This window comes from Oryx dammah, unplaced genomic scaffold, assembly GCF_014754425.2.
Source record: "Oryx dammah isolate SB20612 unplaced genomic scaffold, SCBI_Odam_1.1 HiC_scaffold_19, whole genome shotgun sequence".
NCBI classification, from domain to species: domain Eukaryota; kingdom Metazoa; phylum Chordata; class Mammalia; order Artiodactyla; family Bovidae; genus Oryx; species Oryx dammah.
This window is the reverse complement of record NW_024070203.1, coordinates 38,212,350-38,236,328: the sequence shown is the minus strand read 5'-3', so window position 1 is coordinate 38,236,328 and position 23,979 is coordinate 38,212,350. Positions and strand designations below refer to the sequence as shown.

The 23,979-nt window shown below is 39.7% G+C and overlaps 1 protein-coding gene across 3 annotated transcripts in view; it reads right to left on the bottom strand.

Moving 5' to 3' along the window:
- Positions 1 to 322: 322 nt before the first annotated feature.
- Positions 323 to 23,979, bottom strand: part of RAB2A (RAB2A, member RAS oncogene family) — a 68,387-nt gene continuing 44,730 nt past the window's right edge. For all 3 annotated transcript variants that reach the window (XM_040261275.1, XM_040261276.1, XM_040261277.1), the window contains 3 exons: positions 19,709 to 19,820; positions 3,674 to 3,742; positions 323 to 1,651 (listed from right to left, as the gene is read on the bottom strand). In XM_040261275.1, the coding sequence (XP_040117209.1) occupies positions 1,556 to 1,651; positions 3,674 to 3,742; positions 19,709 to 19,820 (277 nt within the window). In that variant the 3' untranslated portion in view covers positions 323 to 1,555. The remainder of the gene's footprint in view (positions 1,652 to 3,673; positions 3,743 to 19,708; positions 19,821 to 23,979) is intronic.

Below are 23,979 nucleotides of genomic sequence, written 5' to 3'. Positions count from 1 at the left end.
GTGACTTCTCCCAAAAGCACTGTCAAAGCTTTGACAGAGCATTGCTGAATCTTCCAGAAAGACGGGCAGAAAGCTAAAGTCAGTGAGTAGATTGAAGATAGCTGGTTTCATTCTTAAAAATACTTGCTTATATATGTCATCAATAACAAAGAATTTTAATACTGTTGAAAAGATTTTTATCACATTCTAGCAAAATTTTTAAAAAGGGTAGTGTTAAAACATTCTGACCCTTTTAAAAAATATCCTTAAATACACATCAAAGCTGTGGATGGACCAAAAAATTAACTTCTAAAAAAGGATGTGGTCATAATAAAAAAAAGAACATTTTTATACATAGGATTTTATTTTGCACTGCTATATCAATTTCATTATAGACCAAGGGAGATAAAAGAAAAAGGGTAAAACCACCACACTGAGTAAATTACTAAAGCTTTTCTACATTTAACAGGATTTTCCATCTGGTAGATTTATTGTCATATCCCCTTCAAAACAGACAAGATGCTTACCATATTTTAAAGATTATAGGTTGCCACTGAAAGAAAAATTTTACACATTTCACTGTACATCAAGGTTGAAAAACTGTCCTGCATGAAAAATATACTTAGAAATCATGTGAATAAAAGGAAAAGAAAACATTATTGTTGAAAGAAAGATTAAAGTCCTCGCAACGTGCCATCTACACGTGGACACTCGTTCCTCCTGGAGTCGCTCAGGTGGAGGAGTCCTTGCTTCTGCGCAGCTCTCTCATCATACTGTGTTCCTACCCAATGGGATACATTAAGGCAAACAAATCCTTCTCTGAAGAGGTCTTACAGAAACTGTGGACAAATAGCAAACTTTTGGCATTAAAACAGGTTAACACGTACACAGCCTTTAGTAATAATGTACATTTAAGCATATTTCTCTTGGACTAGTGACAAGGAAAAATGAACATGCTTGTTAACAATGTCAAAAAGTTTTAAAATTCAGTGTCCAAGCAATTCCTAACGATGCTTCTGTAGCTTTAAGCTCTAAACAGTATAGAATTTATGCAAATGCATTAAAGAATTCAAGCTTGGCAAATTACACCCAAGCAGGTTATTAAACTATATATACAGAAAGTAAATGATAAATACAGAATTAAAAGAGTTCTTCTGTTTTCCTTAGAGCCTTGAAAATTGACAAACTTTTGAGGACAGTTCTATAATATTAAACATTAGGTAACCACACGTGTGGGGAAACCTAACTCCACAAACTGATTTAAAATACTCAGGATGACTCTGTAGTGTTTCATACAATTCAGTTTGTAGGTAGGGGCACGAGACAACATTTAACAAAAATAATCACATCAATTGACCTAGAAATCAAATGCAAATAGATATGAATACAATCTCCAAAATCTGTCTTTTTAAGTGAACATTAACCATTTATTCAAAGTTATACAAGAATCTGAAGGATTAAAGTCTTCTGTGACATAAAGCCATTTCAAACAGTTTCATGTCTCAGCTGAGCGGGAGGAGAGGGTGAAAGGATAGGTGAGCAGCCTCTTTTGGGCAGCAAGACCGTACAAACAGACTCAACAGCAGCCTCCGCCGGCCTGCTGTCCTCCCTGACTGCCTGCATGTGTGGCACTGGTAGCAGCATGCTGAGGGCCAATTTTAATGCCATTTGCCTGCAATAAAAGAGAAAAGGATAATATAAAGGTCAAGTTTAAGAAATCCTTTGGTTTCTTAATGGTAGAATATTACCAAACAACTAAAATATATTTAAAAACACATCTATTAAGCAAATTTTTGGCAACAATTAAGACGGTATCTCTCAGGGAATGTTTCTTTCTTTTAAAGTAATACTATGGAAATATTTCTGAAGACTATTCCTTATCACGGTCAGGTACTAGGTTAACAGAAACCGGAGTGCTGCTTTTAAGGGAATTCTCACAATGGAGAGACTGTTTAAAACAAAAGCATTAAAGGAGGAAACTGTGCAAATCTTAGGCCGCTCCCACACAGCGGACAACCTTTCCTCTAGACAGCATTTCTGCTCCATGTTGAATCAGCTGTACAGGCTAAGGGCATATGAGTGTTCTGTGTCATCAATAATTTCTATGATCCCCAAAGACATGGCAGCTTGCCAGGAACCCACACACAAAGTGGTTCTTTCATTCATCAAACTCACACTTATGTCTTAACCCTCACTCCCTCAAGTGGATTTTACCTAAAAATACAACGCAAGGAGAAAAGTAATACAGTAGCTTCAGAAATTAAGCTCTTAAGGAAACTTGACGTCACAGTAAATCTCAGATTTATAGTGCTTGGCAGTTGTTCTGCAACAGTAGTAGCCTTGGGGTTTCTGGCACTGGCTCAGTATTGACAGCAGCTGATGTGGTTTCTTTTCGCTCTTTTGACTCCTCTTTAATAAAAAGCATGCCCTATGGCTCATTGGTTTTGCCCCCTCTGGGCTGGTAGCAACTTCTTGAGGAATCAAGGAGTCAGACTTGGCAGCAGGCCAAATAAATCGCACGGCCTGTTGGCTCCTGACAGCACGTTACAATCAAAGCCGCACCAGGCCCAGTAAAGCAGTCAGCTACTATATGAAACCAGACAGACACAATGAACGTGCCCTTTTTCACAGAGGCCCAATTACTGTTCAATTTATACGGCATTAGTCTCTGAATGGCGTCGCTGCGAAATTAACTCAAGATCTACTGCCATAGAAACTTTATCACTACAGATTAAACTTTATCACTACAGATTAAAAGAAATTGAAAAATCAAGTACTTTTTGGAAACCTTGGGTGAACTGTTGCTTGTTTTAGCAAAGAACACTGAGGCAAATAAAAAGAGCCTCTTGCGTCCTGGCCAAGAGAGACACACATATAATGTCCTCCCAACACAGGGCCTTCCTCACTGCACCTGGGGGAGGTAGAAAGGGTTTTCTCTCGGAAGCAAGAAACATGGACTGGCAAAAACATTTATGTAAAAGTAAATAATAAATAATAGTAAATAATATACCCTGTTTACATAAAAATTCTAAAATAAGGATAAATGCATAGTGGGGATTTAGGTCAAAATGATGGCTTTTGGTAAACACTCAATTATTTGCTTCAAACTTTTAATATTTTATCCTAATCATGTTGATCAAATCTGACTCAGAATAATTTTACAAAAAGAGAGAAAAGAAAAGCTACCACAAAAGTGACACAACCAGCGCCAACTGCCAATTACACGTATTAACTTGGTCTCCTGAAAACACGCTATGCTGAACTGGGAGTAATTTCCAAATTGGGCATTTCCTTCTTCCGCACCAGACAACAGAGAGAGCATCCTGCACTAGGAACATTGCACATGCACATTTACACACTAGGAAATTATTCCCCAAAGCAGGCGACACCATATGGACGTGTGGATCAAAGTGGATTTTCTTCTCTTTGGAGGATTTCTATTATTTTGCACTGCTTGCAATAAATGGATAGGGTCACTTACTTTAATCTGTTTTCATAGATAAACTGATGCTTCACAAAACATAAAGATTCAGCTATTAAACAACACATAACAAACTTTCAATTACATGATTATAAACTAATGTTTAACTGACAGCACAGATTCATTTTAGGAATTTTTAAAAATATAAATTCTTGACTCCAAGTAATTAAAATTCAATTATAGATTAATTATTAGCCAATTATATGTTTATACCTCATTATTAATGTCAAAGACTCCTTCTTGGATTTTTTCATAAATTTCTTTTGCTGTATTAATAAATGCCTGAAATATAAGATAGAGAAGTTAATTTAAATTATATAAAAAGGTCTATAAAATATCATAATGTTCAACATAAGAAAATCAACCAATGTAACACATCATATTAATAAAGGACAAAAATCGTATGGTTGTTTTAACAGATGCAAAAAAAGCATTTGACAAAATCCAACACCTTTTCACAATAAAAGCATTCAACAAACTAGATATTGAAGGGGACTTCCTCAACCCGATAAGCCATATCTAAGAAAACCCAGAGCCAGTATCAGACCCAGTGGTGAAGTGTGAAAGCCTCGCCTAAGATTCAGAACAAGATGAAGATGTGTGGAAACTAACACAGTCAGTCATAAAGTAGAAACAACACACCTGTTCACCAGCTGGTGAACGAAAACCAAAATGTGGTGCAGCTCATACAATGGAATAATATTCAGCCCTAAAAATATACAGAACTGATTCATGAGACAAGGTGGATGAATTTTGTGGAGTAAAGTAAGCCCAGTATGAGAGGTCACATAATACGATTCCATTTATGTGAAACGTGCAGAAGAGGTCAGTCCACAAAAGGAAAATAATTATTGGCTGTCAGGGATTATGGGAAGGGAGGAATGGAGTGATGAAAATATTCTGGAAGACAGTGGAGATGGTCGCATGACTCTGACCATACTAAAATCCACTGAATCATACCCTTTAAAAAAGGGTGAATTTTATGATATGTGAATTATATTTCAAAGGAAAAAAAAATCATGGCTGGGGAAAGGGGAGACCAAAACATAAGAACAGCATACATGTGAAAAACACATCAACTAGATAAGCTGCATAGACACCTATAATGGAACCAGCTTATTCTTGGAGGTCACTGTTCCACATAGGATCCTGTTTGCCAGACAATGTGTTACTAACATACAGTTCAGGGGGGAAAGGATCAAAAGTGCTTATTATAAAGAGATAAAGGCAGTTCAACTTCTATGTCATGTTGAATCAAGTTTCATCCTTTTCCCACATAGCATACTACTAAATTAACTCAGAAACAGCCTACATTTATGTTAAGATAATAAGATATTTTACACATTATTCCCAGTGCTACAGAAGACGTATACAAACTCAGCTTTTAAACCACCAGATTTGAGAGATAATAGTGTTAATATTATATTCAATTAGCATTCTATGAAAATTCAAAAAAGAAGGTTGTTCTCCACTACTACTGATACAGACAATTCAAAATTTAAATAGTAAACAGGTCCATGGAGCAGAACACATCATACCTTCCGTCTTTTCTACACTGGCAACAACTGACTGCTGAACTTGCCACCAGAGCTTTTGTTTCCTAATTAACAGGACTGATATGTTTTCACCTTTAAAGGCCTTACAGCTCCCCAGAGTAATCAATCTCCTGCAGCTCAATTACTGCACCAAGAACACACCAGTCGGTGCCGGGACGTGCGCGACAGTGGCGGAGGCACAGAGGTATGAATATGCATCAGCTCTAAGTGGCTGATCGAATCATCAGAGAGGGTCATGAGAACTTGCAGCAAAATAATGAGAAGAATTAATCATTGCAGATTCACAAGGCACTCAGGAAGCCAATGTGCTTTTCATGTGTGCACACTGGAGTTAAAGTGAAGGAGAAATTGGCTTTCAGCCAACTATGAATTGATTCACATTCCTCAAAATGGAGGTTATCCTTATAAGTAAGGGAAAATCTAACTCTATTTCCAATAACATGTCAATTACAGTGATGGCCGGGCTAACTAAACATTGAAAGTCAACAGATTCATAAATTCACAGGGTTGGAATCCTTTTCAGGGGCACCCACACTGTGTACGTTTCATTAGAACATCAGACAGAACTACAAGGTCGCATAAATGAGCTATAACTTCATATAAACAAGGATTTTTATTATGAAGATCATTACATGTGCCGATGGATGTAAATAAATTGACTTTTTTGCCAATCTGTTGATGAATTTACTTAAAAAACTGGCTTAAGAAAGCTACATTTTTATTTATGCTAAATTTTCTAAATCACTATTAATTTTATTATTTAAACAGTACATTAAGCAAGCACCTTCAAGAATAGCTGTACCCAATAGATGTAGGATATATTTTATATCTGAAAGATATACAATTAACTCAATTATAATTAAATATAACAGTTATCTTTTATAATTCCTATCATCTCAATGAAATACTATTTGGACAATACTACATTTACTTGTCATCCAACTCTGATTACATATTAAAGACACTGAAATAAAAATATTTCCCACATCTTTCAGCACATTATAGAGAGGATACTATATAAATGGATCGGTTCATTTACATCATAGCAATGATTAATAGTTAATATATATTACTAAGTGATTAATGATTAATTTTAACGATACCTCAAGAGTTTAAAATCAATGTAACAGATGTAGGCAGTAGTATACCTCTTTTATGCACTGAAATTGAGTTCCCAAATATAATGACACATTAACGAAATACTGTTAAGGTTTAGTAGCGATAAAACTTTTAAGAGAAGAGCCTTGCCTGTCACAGACAGTAACTGTCCACTAAAGCTGCAAAGCATTTCAAAACTCAAGAAAGACAAGAGATACATTATCTGTTATAATAATTGACTAGAATTTTCTTTCATTGCTCATTTCACTCTAGTCACTAAAAATCAATCTCCATATATGTTTTCCTTTTTTTGCTAGAGGATAATTGCTTTACACTGCTCCTGCTGTACAGCAGTGTGAATCAGCTGTATATATACACATATCTTCTCCCTCTTGAACCTCCCTCCATCCCCCATCCCACCCCTTTACTTATATATTTTAAGGAACAGATGTAATAGTCTGAAATACCTCTAGAACATAGAAAAAATCAAAGTAATTAAAATTAAATCATTACAAAGCCTTTATATCAGGCTCATGTTTTGCTTTTTTTTTTTTTTTTCGGTTGCACTGCATTGCATACATGATCTTAGTTTCCTGACCAGGGATTGAACCTGGGGCCCCGGCAGTGAACGGGCCAAGTCCTAACCACTGGTCCACCAGGGAATTCCCTAAAGCTTATGCTTTAATAGGACAGTCTTAAATTGAAATTCCTTCCAATTTTAGACATCATTTTAACTAGTTTTACTTTTTCTATTCCCCAGGCTACCGAAGCAAATTATGAAAAGGAGGGGAAAGAAGACCGGGAAAGCGAGTGAGTGAGAAGGCTGTGTCTTGAGTGGCCGGTGGGGATGTGCATGCACAGCATCAGCGACCAAGCCAGGCTCCGGATTGGCTGCAGGGCCGTGGGCCTGTGCAGACCGGGCTCACAGCTCCTGATGGAAGAGGGCACCTGTTGACCAAGATGGCCCAAGTCATCAAGGAGAAAGAGGCTCAGGGTTTGCTGTTTAACGTGAAACAAAACATAGTTTCGAAATGCCTTCATCATTCTTACAGATTTCAACATTACCAGGCAAAGACTGTATAACAATTAACTCATCTGGAATAGTTATTTCCTTACTCTCAGAAAAATGAAGCAAGATGATGGCAGAACTCCAGAAAATTTTCAGCACTAGTTAATTAACATAATACTTTGAAAACATGACATCCTAAAGATCATTGCAGCTTTCTGCAACACATTAAGTCAGAACCACAAATGTTACATTCATCTCTATTCCATGTTTCAAATAGTCAAATCTGAATAAACAGGTTACAGGACAGGAAAAAAAAAACCTGCTGAGAAACTGATGTGAAAGGATTTCATTAGGCCTGTGAGACAACCCAGGCACATCCATGGTTAAGAAGTATAAACAGATTTCCTTACAGCCAACCTACCTTGGCGAGGCCTGGCCTGCCATGCAGGGCCTACGCCAGCACCTGAAGCCCAACTCTCTCTGTTTCCCATTAGCTCTCCATTCTTCTCTCCTTGATTAATTGCCATGTCCAGATCCTTACCTTTATTAGCCATTAACTGCCTTCTACTTCAGACACTAATCTTTCAACCCCTGGCAGTAGTTACCTGAGTGATGCTTGATAATACCTTGCCTTACTGAGGTTAAGTTTTCAGGGACTTCTATAGCACAAATTAAAATACACATAACCACAAGAAATAAAGCGTATATCCCACCTACCACCTGGCCTTTTCTAAGGGTACCTACTCCATTGTTGACTGAGCTGGTACTTCTTGGGATATGGATGAAAGGTTCGGGGATAAGGACGATGTAGATAGATCCTACTGCTGCTGAACTGAACCAGTTTAGTCAAAAGGATCTCAGCATGAGTGCTGATATTTCAGCTGCAGATACAGGAAACGTAAACCCTCTGCCCTGCCTGACAGAGGGAGGGTGTGTGCAGGGCAGGATGGGGGCAGGGCCGGCTGTGGACAGTGTGTCCAGAGTGCCTTCTCAGCCAACAACAGGGAGCACAAAGGGGAACACAGAATCATGGTTTGTTTTTATTAAGGGTTTTACATTTTTTAAGGCAAAATATTGTAAATAAATTGTCTACAACAGAGTAACATTTAAATTACTTCCTTGTGTAACATGCTGCCACCTGGTGGCTAGATAAAAGTTACAGCATCTGTTAGGTAAGAATTCAAAATAAATAGAAGTACCTCAGTTTTACTTACACATCTAGAATAGATGTTAAAGAGCAAAGTGCCCTGTAAAAGGAGAAGGCAATGGCAACCTACTCCAATATTCTTGCCTGGAAAATCCTGTGGACGGAGAAGCCTGGTAGGCTGCAGTCCATGGGGTTGCTAAGAGTCGGACACGAATGAGCGACTTCACTTTCACTTTTCACTTTCATGCATTGGAGAAGGAAATGGCAACCCACTCCAGTATTCTTGCCTGGAGAATCCCAGGGACAGAGGAACCTAGTGGGCTGCCGTCTATGGGGTCGCACAGAGTTGGACACGACTGAAGTGACTCAGCAGCAGCAGCCCTGTAAAATAAGCGACTCTTCGGTTCTCCCTGAGAACTGGGAAAAGGAACTAGAGTGTTGCTGAATTCTTACCTCCATTGCTTAATCAATGCCATGGACAATACTGGTGTTGACTTGCCAAAGCTTCTATTAACCCATATTTACCAAGTATTTACTGTATGGGCCAGTTACTATGCTAAGTGATTTACACAGGTTCTCATTATTTCTGAAAAAGATGTTCAAAGTATGTGTAAAAATGAGGAAGTTAATTTTGTGGGTTGAATCTGTACCTGTAAGCTTGTTAGCAGAACAGAAGGTGGGGCTCTGAACCAGGCTTGGGGTGGAGGGTCAAAGGCCAGTGTCGCCTCTTACCACATGCAACCTCTCTGTAAAATGGGGGCCACAATGATGCCTACACCACAGACCTGTTGGAGGAAGAAGGTTAAGCACTGAGACCAGTGCTTGGCTTGTAGGTAGACCTTGGCACAGCTCCCACCACCACAAGGATATAGCTATGGGAACCACAGGAGCAGCAGGTACATAGGAGCAGAACCCCAGTGAATTAAAACATCCTGATTAATTAAAACTAAGTATCAAAAGATAAACTGGCAACACATAATGTGTACACAGTGAGCCCTCAAGAAGAAAGTGCACTGAGATAAGACTTTGATATTATGCAGAGATAGGACAGTCTTGTGAAAAGGATATCAGACTAGAATTCAAGATGGGGCAGTTTACACATGAAGCTTCTTCAAATTCTGTGACTGATTCTATCTGCTTTAGCTTCAAGGGGAGAGGCCTCCCACACACAATGACTCCTAACATGTTTCACAGAACCCGCTGCAGGGGCCACCCCTGGGGGGATGAGTGAGGAAGGAGGCGGCCACTGGCAGGAGAACCAGGGCACGGCCCCTATTCCACAGTAGAGCCATTCTGCTCTTCCTTCTTTCATCTAGTTTCCTGTGTTCTATTAGAAGAGAGAACAGCTGCTGAATCTACTGACCTGTAATAATTCTCACTGTACAAACACCACAGACTGAGCTTCAAAAGGAGAAACAACTTGCCCAAGAACAGGCAGGCAACACTGGAGCAGAAGCAGGATGAAGATCCTGCCCACATTTATCCTCTTTTTATTAGGATTTCTTATCTTTAATACAACTCAAAGGAATTTTCATTTATTTTGCTTACGTGGCCATTACAACTGAACATAAAAAGCACACACTTCTCATATCCTTTAAAAAAAAACTTCCAGCTACCTAGAAGTTGTTTTGGATGGCTAAGTTTGTTTCCGTGTTACTTATAACACAGAGATATATTCTGTGGTTAATTTAGTTCTTCCATTCAACAAGCGTGCTGAACACCTGATTGATACCCGGCACTGAGCATGCCGTCGCATCCTCAGGTACATGCACGTTTTGATCTCAAGAATGTGGCAACACGGGACAGATGTGAACCCAAGACTGGAACACAGCCCAGAAACTTCCACAGCAGTTGTTTAGAAGAGTAATGTGGCATGACTGCTTCTACTGGTTTAAAAAAAAAAAAAAAACTGTCCAGAGAGAAAGCCCTGTGAACGAAGGCCTGAAGGATAAGTAAGCTCCCACTCATGTATTAGAAAAATCAGGGGAGGAAAGAGCACCCTGGACAGAGGGGCAGATTTTAAGCTTAGTTAACATGGAAGCTGGGGACAGTGAGCCATGGGAGATGAGGATAAAGAGGTGCCCAGGGATTTCTTTGGAGGGAATGATGCTAAAGCTGAAACTCCAGTACTTCGGACACCTCATGCGAAGAGTTGACTCACTGGAAAAGACTCTGATGCTGGGAGGGATTGGGGGCAGGAGGAGAAGGGGATGACAGAGGATGAGATGGCTGGATGGCATCACGGACTCGATGGACGTGAGTCTGAGTGAACTCTGGGAGATGGTGATGGACAGGGAGGTCTGTCATGCTGCGATTCATGGGGTCGCAAAGAGTCGGACACGACTGAGCAACTGAACTGACTGACTGAGGGAACTCTGAAAAGGGATGAAGTCTGGGGACAAAATCAGAGGGTAGCTTAGAGGAGGAGTTAAGAGGAGGCAAGGCTGGTGACAGGAAGGCCAGTAAGGAGTTTAGGACAATAATCAAGGTAAGAGGTGAAGGCCTGACAAATTGTAACAGCGGCAACCAGAATAGAAAGCAAACAGCAAACTTAGTATCTCCTCTGGAGAAATTAACAGGACTTGATAAAGAACAGGGATGAGATGATAAGATGTTTAAGGATGACTCCATTTTTGGCTTAAGTGACTGAGATGGAAGGGTATATTGTGATTCAGGTTTTAAGGAGGCAATGAAAAGTTTATTTCAGACACATGGAACTCTGCCGCTGATGGGGAAGCCTTGAGAGCTGGTGATCTATAGAGTCATGTGAGTGTTTAAGTGTGTGACACGCACACAGCAGCATGACTGTCTTCAGAAATGCCTAGCTTCCCTGGTTTAGAAGCAGAGAAACTGGATGTAACTTTGAAAAGTTAGTCTGGTTCCGATCATTCCTGAAGTTCCCTAGGATGATGGCCAAACAGGGTGTGGGGGGTGGAGTGGGGGGAAAGAGGAGAAACCTTCTAATCTTTGGAAGGGAGCAGTAAACATTTATTACACTAAAGCCCCCCCAGAGGGATGCCGGAAACTTGCTAAGGTCAGGTCAGATTTACAGTGAAAAGCCCTGTGGAGAGTACATCATTCGAAATTCCAGGCTGCATGAAGCACAAGCTGGAATCAAGACTGCTGGGAGAACTATCAATAACCTCAGATATGCAGATGACACCACCCTTATGGCAGAAGTGGAGAAGAACTAAAGAGCCTCTTGATGAAAGTTAAAGAGGAGAGGGGAAAAGTTGGTTTAAAGCTCAACATTCAGAAAACTAAGATCACGGCATCCGGTCCCATCACATCATGGCAAATAGATGTAGAAACAATGGAAACAGTGAGAGGCTTTATTTTGGGGGCTCCAAAATCACTGCAGATGGTAATTGCAGCCATGAAATTAAAAGACATTTGCTCCTTGGAAGAAAAGCTATGACCAACCTAGAGAGCATATGAGAAAGCAAAGACACTATTTTGCCAACAAAGGTCCATCTAGTCAAAGCTATGGTTTTTCCAGTAGTCATGTATGGATGTGAGAGTTAGACCATAAAGAAAGCTGAGCACCAAAGAATTGATGCTTTTGAACTGTGGTGTTGGAGAAGACTCTTGAGAGTCCCTTGGACTGCAAGGAGATCAAACCAGTCAATCCTAAAGGAAATCAGTCCTGAATGTTCATTGGAAGGACTGATGCTAAAGCTGAAACTCCAATACTTTGGCCACCTGATGTGAAGAACTGACTCACTGGAAAAGACCCAGATACTGGGGAAGACTGAAGGCAGGAGCAGAAGGGGACAAGAGAGGATGAGATGGTCAGATGGCATCACTGACTCAATGGACATGAGTTTGGGTAAGCTCTGGGAGCTGGTGATGGACAGGGAAGCCTGGTGTGCTGCAGTCCATGGGGTTGAAAATAGTCGGACATGACTGAGCGACTGAAGTGAACTGAACAGCCCTGTGGAATTCACGACACTGAGTACAGGGCTAAGGGGTCAGCAAACCCCTCAGTTTACACCCACATTCCAGCTCTACGAAACACCTGTTCTACCACTTACAACACAGCCCAAAGCAAGGAAGGTGTCATCTCATTTGGAATTCAGTCTGTAGATCTCCAAGTACCAGGAGCGGACACCAGTATTAACAAGAGGCATTGAAACTGGTCTTCTTGGTTACCGAAGTCTTATCGTCACGTGCTTCCCCCCCAAGACACAGAAATCCACTGATCCTTCAGGTTAGATGGCCTGGCAGATTACGACAACCTGTCTCTGGGTTAGCACGCTGTATTTTCAGTTATCATCTTGGCTCTAATCTTTAGTACTTTAGCAGCTAAATCAGGAATTTCCAGCCCTGATTTTTCAATAGTTTAAGATATTTTTAATTACTAACTAAACTTTTGCCTCAATTTTTTTCACATTTATGTATTTTTCCTGGTTTCCCACAAATTTCCAATCTTAACTTTAAGCAAAACTGATGAATATAGGGAAAAATCACCCATCAAATGGCTAACAGACTGGGAAGAATATCTGACACAGTGCCAACAGCTTGACAAATAATATTTCACTGACACCACAATCACCTCTGGGTCTTAGAGGGAGGGCGATAATGTCAAGTTTTGGTAATTACAACTCTGAGAAAAAGAAATTTTAATGTAGAGAGGAAATACAATGAGAAAAACAAGGTAGGAATTATAGAAGCAAATATATCACTTCTAGAGCATTTGGACATCTTCAGAAAGTTGGCCTGCTGCTTCTGGGAAGGGGTATTTTCTCTTGTCTGCCGTAACCTTTGAGGCAGTTATTCCTGGGTCTAAAAAACCCTTTCAAACCACAAAGACTCCAGGAAGCTACCAGAGGGAGCTCCCAATCAAAGGAGAAGCCAGTCTATTCAACAGTGTTTTCAAGAATCTCACAGGTTTTAGAACACTTAGGGCAAAGAAGGTTTTGGACAGAATTCCACCTACAGGTTAACAAGCGGGACCAAAGCAGAAGTTGACTAAAGACTGCAGTGAGGGGAAGGGCTAAAGAAATTAAGGAAATACTTAACCATCGACACATTTACCTGCTGTGTGGGAAAAAAATGGTGCTAGATATTTGGAGATGCCAAGATACAAAGATGGTCTAGGTTTTCAAGGACTTCTGTCCTTAGTTGAGCCAATGTGAAAAACAAGAGTCATGACGGAGTCCTGAGAGTGTGAAGATGAAGCCATGGCTAGAATGACGCAGGAATGAGTAAGCACCGAGAAGCAAGCACATCACGGGACTGTGTGGATGGCGGGTGACGGTGGAGGGGGTGGGCTGTTTGTGCCTGTCCCGTGTCACGGCATTCCATGAGGAGGAAGGAGACTCGACGACATCCTTGGAGGCTCAGGTTGGAAAGCAGGGATTTCAAGTGCCGAGAAAACTTTCTGTGGATGCACTCCCAGTTTAGCAAGAAGAGCGAGGAGGGGAGGACTGGCAAATGAAGGGCCTGTCTTCCAAGCCAAGGAGTTTGATTCTGAAGTGGTGGGGACCCATTGGAGGGTTTTAATAAAGCTGAAATGTGACATTTGATTTTCCTTTTTAAGAAAGGTGTTATAGGCAAGAGTGTGGAGGACTGAAAAATGAAGACGGGGAGTTCAGTTAGGAAGCAAGCATAGAAGAGCAGAGTGTGGAGAGATACTTAAATTAATAGGCAAAAATAGTAATACACATGTGGAGAGCAACACATAGTAACTGAGTGTGAAGAGGCAGGGAAGGGGGTGCTCTGGGATACAGGACAGGGGACTTCGCAGACTAGAGGAGAGGAGGGGCAGCAGCAGTGGAACTGGACACACAGTCTAAGAAGGGTATTCCTGGGTTCAGGTGATAATTTCAACATGGAAATAAAAGACAGTAAAGGAGTCTGGAAGGCACAGATTAAAAGAAGATTATGATATCACGAGCTAAGAGAAAAGAAAGGTTACAGAAGAGTGCGTGGTCGGAAGTATCACATATCCCCAGGGACTGTTAACGGTGAGAAGAGAAAAGCTTTGTTAGGTGAGGCAACTAGGAGGTCCAGCAAGACCCCGGCTGTGTGGCTGAAGTCAGACTGGGAACCTAGCTCTGGAAAAGAATGAGGAAACGGAGTGTGGTGCGCAGGCTGCTCACTGCAGTGGCTTCTCGTGCAGCAGAGCTCAGGGTCTAGGCCCAGGGCTTTGGCAGTTGCAGCTCTCGGGCTCTGGAACACAGGCTCAGTACACACACTTAATTGCCCCATGGCACATGCAATCTTCCCAGACCAGGGATCAAACCCATGTCCCCTGCATTGGCAGGTGGATTCTCATCCATTGTGCTTCCATGAAGTCCCCTTTTTGTGTGATTATAGATGATACTGTATTTTAAATTTTGGTGTTCATTGTAGATATATACAAATACAGTAGATTTAAAAATATGCCTTGTATACTATGAACTTGCTGCACTAACTTATTCAGTTCAATTCAGTTCAGTCGCTCAGTTGTGTCCGACTCTTTGCGACCCCATGAATTGCAGCACGCCAGGCCTCCCTGTCCATCACCATCTCCCAGAGTTCACTCAGACTCACGTCCATCGAGTCAGTGATGCCATCCAGCCATCTCATCCTCTGTCATCCCCTTCTCCTCCTGCCCCCAATCCCTCCCAGCATCAGAGTCTTTTCCAGTGAGTCAACTCTTCGCATAAGGTGGCCAAAGTACTGGAGCTTCAGCTTTAGCATCATTCCTTCCAAAGAAATTCCAGGGTTGATCTCCTTCAGAATGGACTGGTTGGATCTCCTTGCAGTCCAAGGGGCTCTCAAGAGTCTTCTCCAACACCACAGTTCAAAAGCATCAATTTTTCGGCGCTCAGCCTTCTTCACAGTTCAACTCTCACACCCATACATGACCACTGGAAAAACCAAATCCGTGACTAGACGGACCTTAGTCAGCAAAGTAATGTCTCTGCTTTTGAATATGCTATCTAGGTTGCTCATAACTTTTCTTCCAAGGAGTAAACGTCTTTTAATTTCATGGCTGCAGTCACCATCTGCAGTGATTTTGGAGCCCCCAAAATAAAGTCTGACACTGTTTCTACTGTTTTCCCATCTATTTCCCATGAAGTGATGGGACCAGATGTCATGATCTTCGTTTTCTGAATGTTGAGCTTTAAGCCAACTTTTTCACTCTCCTCTTTCACTTTCAACAAGAGGCTTTTTAGTTCCTCTTCACTTTCTGCCATAAGGGTGGTGTCATCTGCGTATCTGAGGTTATTGATATTTCTCCTGGCAATCTTGATTCCAGCTTATGTTTCTTCCAGTCCAGCATTTCTCATGATGTACTCTGCACAGAAGTTAAATAAGCAGGGTGACAATATACAGCCTTGATGTACTCCTTTTCCTATTTGGAACCAGTCTGTTGTTCCATGTCCAGTTCTAACTGTTGCTTCCTGACCTGCATACAGGTTTCTCAAGAGGCAGGTCAGGTGGTCTGGTATTCCCATCTCTTTCACAATTTTCCACAGTTTCTTGTGATCCACACAGTCAAAGGCTTTGGCATAGTCAATAAACCAGAAATAGATGTTTTTCTGGAACTCTCTTGCTTTTTTGATGATCCAGCGGATGTTGGCAATTTGATCTCTGGTTCCTTTGCCTTTTCTAAAACCAGCTTGAACATCAGGGAGTTCACGGTTCACATACTGCTGAAGTCTGGCTTGGAGAATTTTGAGCATTACTTTACTAGCGTGTGAGATGAGTGCAATTGTGCGGTCGTTTGAGCATTCTTTGGCATTGCCTTTCTTTGGGATTGGAATGAAAACTGACCTTTTCCAGTCCTGTGGCCACTGCTGAGTTTTCCAAACTTGCTGGCATATTGAGTGCAGCACTTTCACAGCAACTCTAGTTTATTTTGTACATCCCTTGGCCAGAAGACTGGAAAAGGTTAGTTTTCATTCCAATCCCAAAGAAGGGCAATGTCAAAGAATGTTCAAACTACCACAGAAGTGTATTCATTTCACATGCTAGCAAGGTAATGCTAAAAATCCTTCAAGCCAGACTTCAACAGTACATGAACCGAGAACTTCCAGATGTACAAGCTGGATTTAGAAAAAGCAGAGGAACCAGAGCTACCAGAGATCAAACTGCCAACATCTGTTGGATCAGAGAAAGCAAGGGAATTACAGACAAACATGTACTTCTGCTTCACTGACTATTCTAAAGCCTTGGACTGTGGAAAACTCGTAAAGAGATAGGAATACCAGACCACCTTACCTGCTTCCTGAGAAACCTGTATGCAGGTCAAGAAACAACAGTTAGAACCAGACATGGAACAATGGACAGGTTTAAAATTGGGAAAGGAATATATCAAGGCTGCACACTGTCACTCTGCTTATTTAACTTTTATGCAGAGTACATCATGCAAAATGCCACCCTGGATGAATCACAAGCTAGAATCAAGGCTGCCAGGAGAAATATCAACCACCTCAGATATACATATGATATCACTCTAATGGCAGAAAGCAAAGAGGAACTAAAGAGCCTCTTGAGGAAGGTGAAAGAGGAAAGTGAAAAAGCTGGCTTAAAACTCAACATTCAAAAAACAAAGATCATGGCATCAGGTCTATCACTTCATGGCAAATAGATGGGGAAACAATGATGGACTTTATTTTCTTGGGCTCTAAAATCACTGTGGATGGTGACTGCAGCTATAAAATTAAAAGATGCTTGCTTCTTGGGCGAAAAGCTATGATAAACCCAGACAGCACATTAAAAAGCAGAGACAACACTCTGCCAACAAAGGTTTGTATAGTGAAGCTATAGTTTTCCCAGTAGTTATGCACTATGGAAGAATTGGACCATAAAGAATGCTGAGTGCCGAAGAATTGATGATTTTGAACTGTGGTGCTGGAGAAGACTGTTAAGAGTCCCTTGGACAGCAAAGAGATCAAACCAGTCAATCCTAAAGGAAATCAACCTTGAATTTTCATTGGAAGGACTGATGCTGAAGCTCCAATACTTTCGCCACTTGATGCGAAGAGTCAACTCACTGGAAAACACCTTGAGGCTGAGAAAGACTGAAGGCAGGAGAAGGGGATGAGGATGAGATAGTTGGATGGCATCAATGAATCAATGGACATGAGTTTGAGCAAATTCAGGGAGATAGTGAAGGACAAGGGAGCCTGGCGTGCTGCAGTCCAGGGGGTCACAAAGAATCGGACGTGACTGAGAGACTCAACAACAAATTATTCTTGGGATTTCTACAGAGATAATCATATCATTCACAAATATAAACAACTTATTCCTTCCTTTTTGAGCTGTATGCCTTTATTTCATGCCTTTATGCCATGTACTTATATCTTCTGGAAGGAACAAAACAGAACAACTTTCTGGATTGTCACTTACTCTCGAACCCAATCTGAAGTATATGAGGCAAAAATAAACCAAGGGAACCCCTGATGCATCATTCCTCAGATCCCAGGGTCTCTAGCTGGTTGGCCTTCTCCTGACACCTTTCTGTCTTCTTGTGACTGGTTTACATATAATGCTCAGAGTTTTAGTTGTACTTAGCAGGAAAAGTAGGTGGAAAGCCAGTCTACTCCATGTGCCCAGATGCAGGAGTCCTTTGGTTACTATTTTCATGTTCAAATGATTTCCTTGGATCACAGAATGGACTTCCACCTTCTTATTTTAAAATGAAACATTTTTAGCTTTTAGGTAAGATCTCACATGTTATATTATGCAATGCTTATCTACGAATCCTTTAAAAATGAAATTTAAAAAGATTATCTCTTAATATCCTTGGCTTCTGAAAGGCAAATTAATTTACACAATTAAGAAAAGTGCTGTTCTCTCAAGAGTGTAGAAAATTCCTACCCTGATCAAATTTAAACAATTATTTTCATTATTAACCACAGATACAGAATTTTTGTAATGCTGCTGCCAAAACATTAGTGAAATATACATTTAAATGTTCAGTCAAATGACAATAGTAATTTTCTACTTATAAATAAATACCTATTGTGACTTGTTAAAAATAAGAAAATGAACACAAAGGCTTCAGAGTTAAAACTAGAAATTCAGAATTACTTTCCGGTAGATGCTGTCTTGTCATTTGACTTCATAGGACAGCTCTTTCATAAAATACAGATAGTTCTGGTTTTAAGGTTCTCAAAATCAACAAGAAAATCCACTGTTATAATCAATAAGGATATGTTTCATATGTCTTGAAACCACCACAACACACTAGCCCCTCCAGTTTCAAATCCAACACCTCCAGGAAAGGAATGCATCACTGAAACAGGCACCTTTCTGTCTATTTTAAGTTAAACAAGAGGACAGAATGGATTTCTCTCTGGGTTTGCTGTGTAAAGTAAAACATTTTCATATGTCTTCAAGTTGCAATTAATTGGTAACACAGGTAAAGCATTAGCTGGAGCCTGTAAGAAACACATTAAGGACAATCACAGAGCACCTCATTAAGTGGAGATGAGCAGGATATCTTACCTAAGAATTCTTCAGTGACAATACCAATGCTGCTGAACTACTATAGTCAACTTCCGGGTTCAACAGGTAATTAGACAAGTATTATTCCTAATAAATATGTATTCACTGTTTACTATGTGGAAGGCACAGGGCTAGCTATGGCCTAGGACCCCTATCCTTAAAGCAAGTGCTTCTCCAATCATTGCAGAATCCCTTTCTGCAGCTGCTTTTAAAATTCTTACCCAGAAGGCAGAAACTGCAGCATTACGCTGTGCAAACTACATATTTTCTTAAGTCTCATTTCTCCTTTTTATGAACTAGAGTGTAGTCATACATTTACCTTAGAGAGGATTGACTGCCTATTCCTGCATGTGTAGTAAATAAATACCATATCCCACATACACAAAGCACAGGAAAATATGGTGTGTTCAGAAAACTTCTACAGTTCAGGTTGACAACAGAAATAATTGAGATACTACAAATCTTATTAAATATGGCCATGTTGTGTATAATGTTACATTGGAGAAGGAAATGGCAACCCACTCCAGTGTTCTTGCCTGGAGAATCCCAGGGACAGGGGGGCCTGATGGGCTGCTGTCTATGGGGTCACACAGAGTCGGACACGACTGAAGCGACTTAGCAGCAGCAGCAGCAATAATACTTCCTCTATTTAAGCAGAAGTGGATGCAAACAGATACAGATGTTTAGTGTTTTGAAACACTTCCAAATTTCATTACTGTTCTTTTTTTTCCCTCTTCAGCCACATTAGAAAAGATTTTAGGGAAAGTATATACAAAGATCTGTTAAATCATTCTGACTTCAAGAGAAGGGTCAGAATATAATTTAAGAATCTGATATAACATGAATGTTACAAGGTATTTCAAAGGAAAGAAATTTTCTACTTTCAACAACTATCTGTGTCTAAAAAGCTTATGGGGTATAACCAACAAATGATTAACAAATGATTGCTATTATGTAGAATGATAAACATTTTTAAAGGGCCTTTTATTTACCTCTTCTACATTAGAAGCAGTCTTAGCAGAAGTTTCCATGAAGATAAGTCCGTGTTCTCGTGCAAAAGCTTCACCTTCTTCTTTTTTAACTTCTCTTCTAGATTCTAAATCACTGAACATGAGAAAGAAAGGGCTCAGTTATCAACCAACACAGTACAATTAGATTCAAAGTTGTGCTGACCATTCTTCCAATTAATTTTTCACACATAATAATCAACTGCATTATCCTGCGTACTATGAGAGTCAAAGTGCACACTGCTGAGCTTCAAAGAACTAACAATCCAAGCAAAGAAAGATTCTAAGTTAGAGTCCTAGAATGCTAAAACCAGAGAAACTCAAAGGGAACATCAAGCCTCAAATCCCACCTTTGAGTACAGCAGGTTCCGAAAGAAGGGAACTATCTTACTCAACATAGTACACTAGACTCCTCATCCTGCAGCCAGACTCAGAGTCTGAATATGATTAAAAATAAGTCACACAATCCTCAGAAACCAATACAGAATTGTAAAGTAAAAAAAAAAAAGTCACACAATCCTCAGAAACTACAGGAAGCTGACTGATAAAATTCAAAGTACTACTGAAACATTCATTATTATTATTCATCCTAGTTGGTTTAATTCCCAATAAAACTGTTAATGAAAGGAGAGAGAGAGAAAAATAGAAGTCTAATTTAGAAATTTTGGACAGAAGTATAGTATTCATTTTTATCATACTGGAATTGTATTAGTTAAGGTAGGGGTAAAAAGTAGCTGTCTCTTCTTCAAGTATGTTTTATTGTTTAAAAAAAAAAATTAAACTCAGTCTGCATAACTGGATGAAGATAATCTATCCAACAGGATCTGGGGACAGACCATTCATCAAATCAGACATAAAACACCTCGCCCCCACCCACCCTGGCCACTTTATGGAGCTGATATTCTAGCAGGAATAAAAAATAACGGTAGGGGTACACCCTCAACAATGATATGGCAGTGTGTGACTGTCAGCTCCCTTATCTGACAATCGTTCTTAAGACTTTTTTTTATCTGAAATTAGCCTTAAGTTACACAAAATCTTCAAGAAAATACTTTCCCTTAACTGCCCTTCATCCCATTTTATGTTTATCAGTTCAGTTCAGTTGCTCAGTCGTGTCCGACTCTTTGCAATCCCATGAACCACAGCATGCCAGGCCTCCCTGTCCATCACCAACTCCCGGAGTCCACCCAACCCCATGTCCATTAAGTCGGTGATGCCATCCAGCCATCTCATCCTCTGTCGTCCCCTTCTCCTCCTGCCCTCAATCTTTCCCAGCATCAGGGTCTTTTCAAATGAGTCAGCTCTTACCATCAGGTGGCCAAAGTACTGGAGTTTCACCTTCAACATCAGTCCTTCCAATGAACACCCAGGACTGATCTCCTTTAGGATGGACTGGTTGGATCTCCTTGCAGTCCAAGGGACTCTCAAGAGTCTTCTCCAACACCACAGTTCAAAAGCATCAATTCTTTAGCACTCAGCTTTCTTTATAGTCCAACTCTGACATCCATACATGACCACTGGAAAAACCATAGCCTTGACTAGATGGACCTTTGTTGACAAAGTAATGTCTCTGCTTTTTAATATGCTGTCGAGGTTGGTCATACCTTTTCTTCCAAGAGTAAGCGTCTTTTAATTTCATGGCTGCAATCACTATCTGCAGTGATTTTGGAGCCCAGAAAAATAAAGTCAGCCACTGTTTCCCCAACTATTTTCCACGAAGTGATGGGACCAGATGCCATGATCTTACGTTTCTGAATGTTTGTGTATGCCATGTTTTATTTAAATAATCCCTTATTTGGGGATATTTCAAGTTACTCGCAAGTTTTCCCTACCAGCATCTCTGATGATGTCTACATTTGCAAATATTATATTAGCAAGGATGTGTACATATAAGGGGTTGTTTGAACAAAAGAAAGTGGCACTTCAGTGTTCAGTTCTTCTGTTTTACCACGCACTTCTTCAGTTTTCCAGGCATAAAATCATACTATTGTTTTTGAGTTTTCACCCCATTAATCCCACTTAAATCACTTTTACTACTTAATTATCTTTCTTTCCTAAACCATTTTCTTAACTTATGCTTTCTTGTTTAGGGTATTCTAATCCTTTAACTATTAAAAACTTTCATCTTTGTAGACTCTGCTTTCTAATTTCTTGTATAATCAATTCCCAATGCCACAGTTAAGAAATATCTATGTCACCTGTCATTCTGACTAGGTCACTATCTTTCTCAAATGGTTCCACTGGCTCCCTACAGCTTAATTCACCTAACTAAAAAATGGCTTACTCTCTGTCTCCAGGTTTACCCCAATTCCCCTTATCTGATGATAATCCCATTTATCTCTGTTCATTGCCCATTCACTCTTTGAATGTCATACATTTTTTTTTCTTAGTTTCTTCCCTAAAATGTCTTTCCATAGCTAGTGTATCCGAAAGAACTACCCTTCTACAATCATTAGAAACGTGTTTGGTATACACTATATTTTGCTCTTTCTTCTCACAACTGAACTTACAGGGAGCAACCAAATTTAAGCCACCTAAGTGGCTTCCCCAGTGGCTCAGTGGTAAAAACCTGGCTTGCCAATGCAGAGTTCGCTCCCTGTGTTGGGAAGATCCCCTGGAGAAGGAAATAGCAACCCACTCCAGTATTCTTGCCTGGCAAATCTTATGGACAGAGGAGCCTAGTGGGCGACTAGTCCATGGGGTTGCAAAAGAGTCAGACATGACTTAGTGACTGAACAACAAGCTGCCCCAGTCTTGTTTTAGACACAAGGAAAACACTGGTAAGATAAAAGTGTCAAAGTTTTCTTTATTCCTCAAATATTCTCCTCTTATTATTTCACACATATGGTAGTATGAATACTTCCATATTACTGAATACAAAGACCAAAGCTTCCCTCCAATAGCCTTAATCTTAAAAGAATTTTGATATCTGAGGGGAATGACAGAATCAATCCCCCATGGATATGGAGGGACAATTGTATGTTCTCTTAACAGCAAACCTCAACTAAAATAACACTAAAAAAATTTAATCCACTCAGTATAACATTTACTTGTTATGTAACTTTTTAAAAAACAGCTTTATAGCAATAAAACTAACATTAAAAAAATACATTTAATAGAAAACTTGATGAGTTTGATATGTGTATACCCTGTGAAGCCACCATTCCCCACTGTAATTCACCTGTTCCTTCCCCTGTGTCCTAGGCAACTAACGATCCGCTTTCTGCTATTAAAGAACAGTCTGCATTTGCTAGGGTTTTATGTAAATGGAACAACATAACATGTCTCCTTTTTCCTTTTTTTTTCTCAGGTAAATACTTAGGAGTGAAATAGCTAAGTGGTATAGCAAATGTGTGTTTATTTTCTAAAGAAACTCCTAAATTGTTTTGCAAAATCATTGTATGATTTTATATTCCCACCAGCAGTATGAGAGTTTCAACTTCCTCTACATCCTTGCCAATACTTGTTAAGTTGATCATTCTCTATGTAAGTAATGTTTGACAAAATCAGAATCCCTAAAATTTAATATGCTTTCTTCTAGAGTTTTTTTTTTTTAATATCTTTAGCTCTTACATTGAGGTCTATAATCAATTTCCAGTTAATTTTTGTATATGGTGTGAGGTAAGGATCAAGGTTAATTTTTTGCACATGGCTATTCAATTGTTCCAGCTCCACTTGAAGAAAAGATTACCTCTTCTCCTACTGAACCATGGCATCTTTATCAAAAAACAAACTATATATGTATAGATTGACTTCTGATTTCTCACTCTGTTTCACTGATCTATGTCTATCTATGCCAATATCAGAATTACTGTAGTTTTACAATAAATCTTGAAGTCACTTTACTGAAACCAGCAAATCCTCCAATATTAGCTATTCTATGACCTTCACGTTTTTTTAAAAAAATTTTATATCAGCTTGTCAATTTCTACCTGCTTAAAAAAGGCTGAAGCATTTTGATTGGGATTACAATGAATCTGCAGATCAATTTGGCAAAAGCTGACATCTTAAAAATATTTATTTTCCAATCCATGAACATGGTATATCTCTCCATTTATTTATTTTTTGGACTAAAAGATTCCACAGATAAGAAAGCAGTCATCTAATAGAGGAAGTTTACAAAGACTATGGTAACTACAGTTTAGAACTGGGAAATCAAACAGCTGTGAAAAATAAATATTTTTAAAATTGTTTAGGGAATACTTATTTTTTGAGACACAGTTGACATATAACACTGTAAGTTTAAGGGATACAAT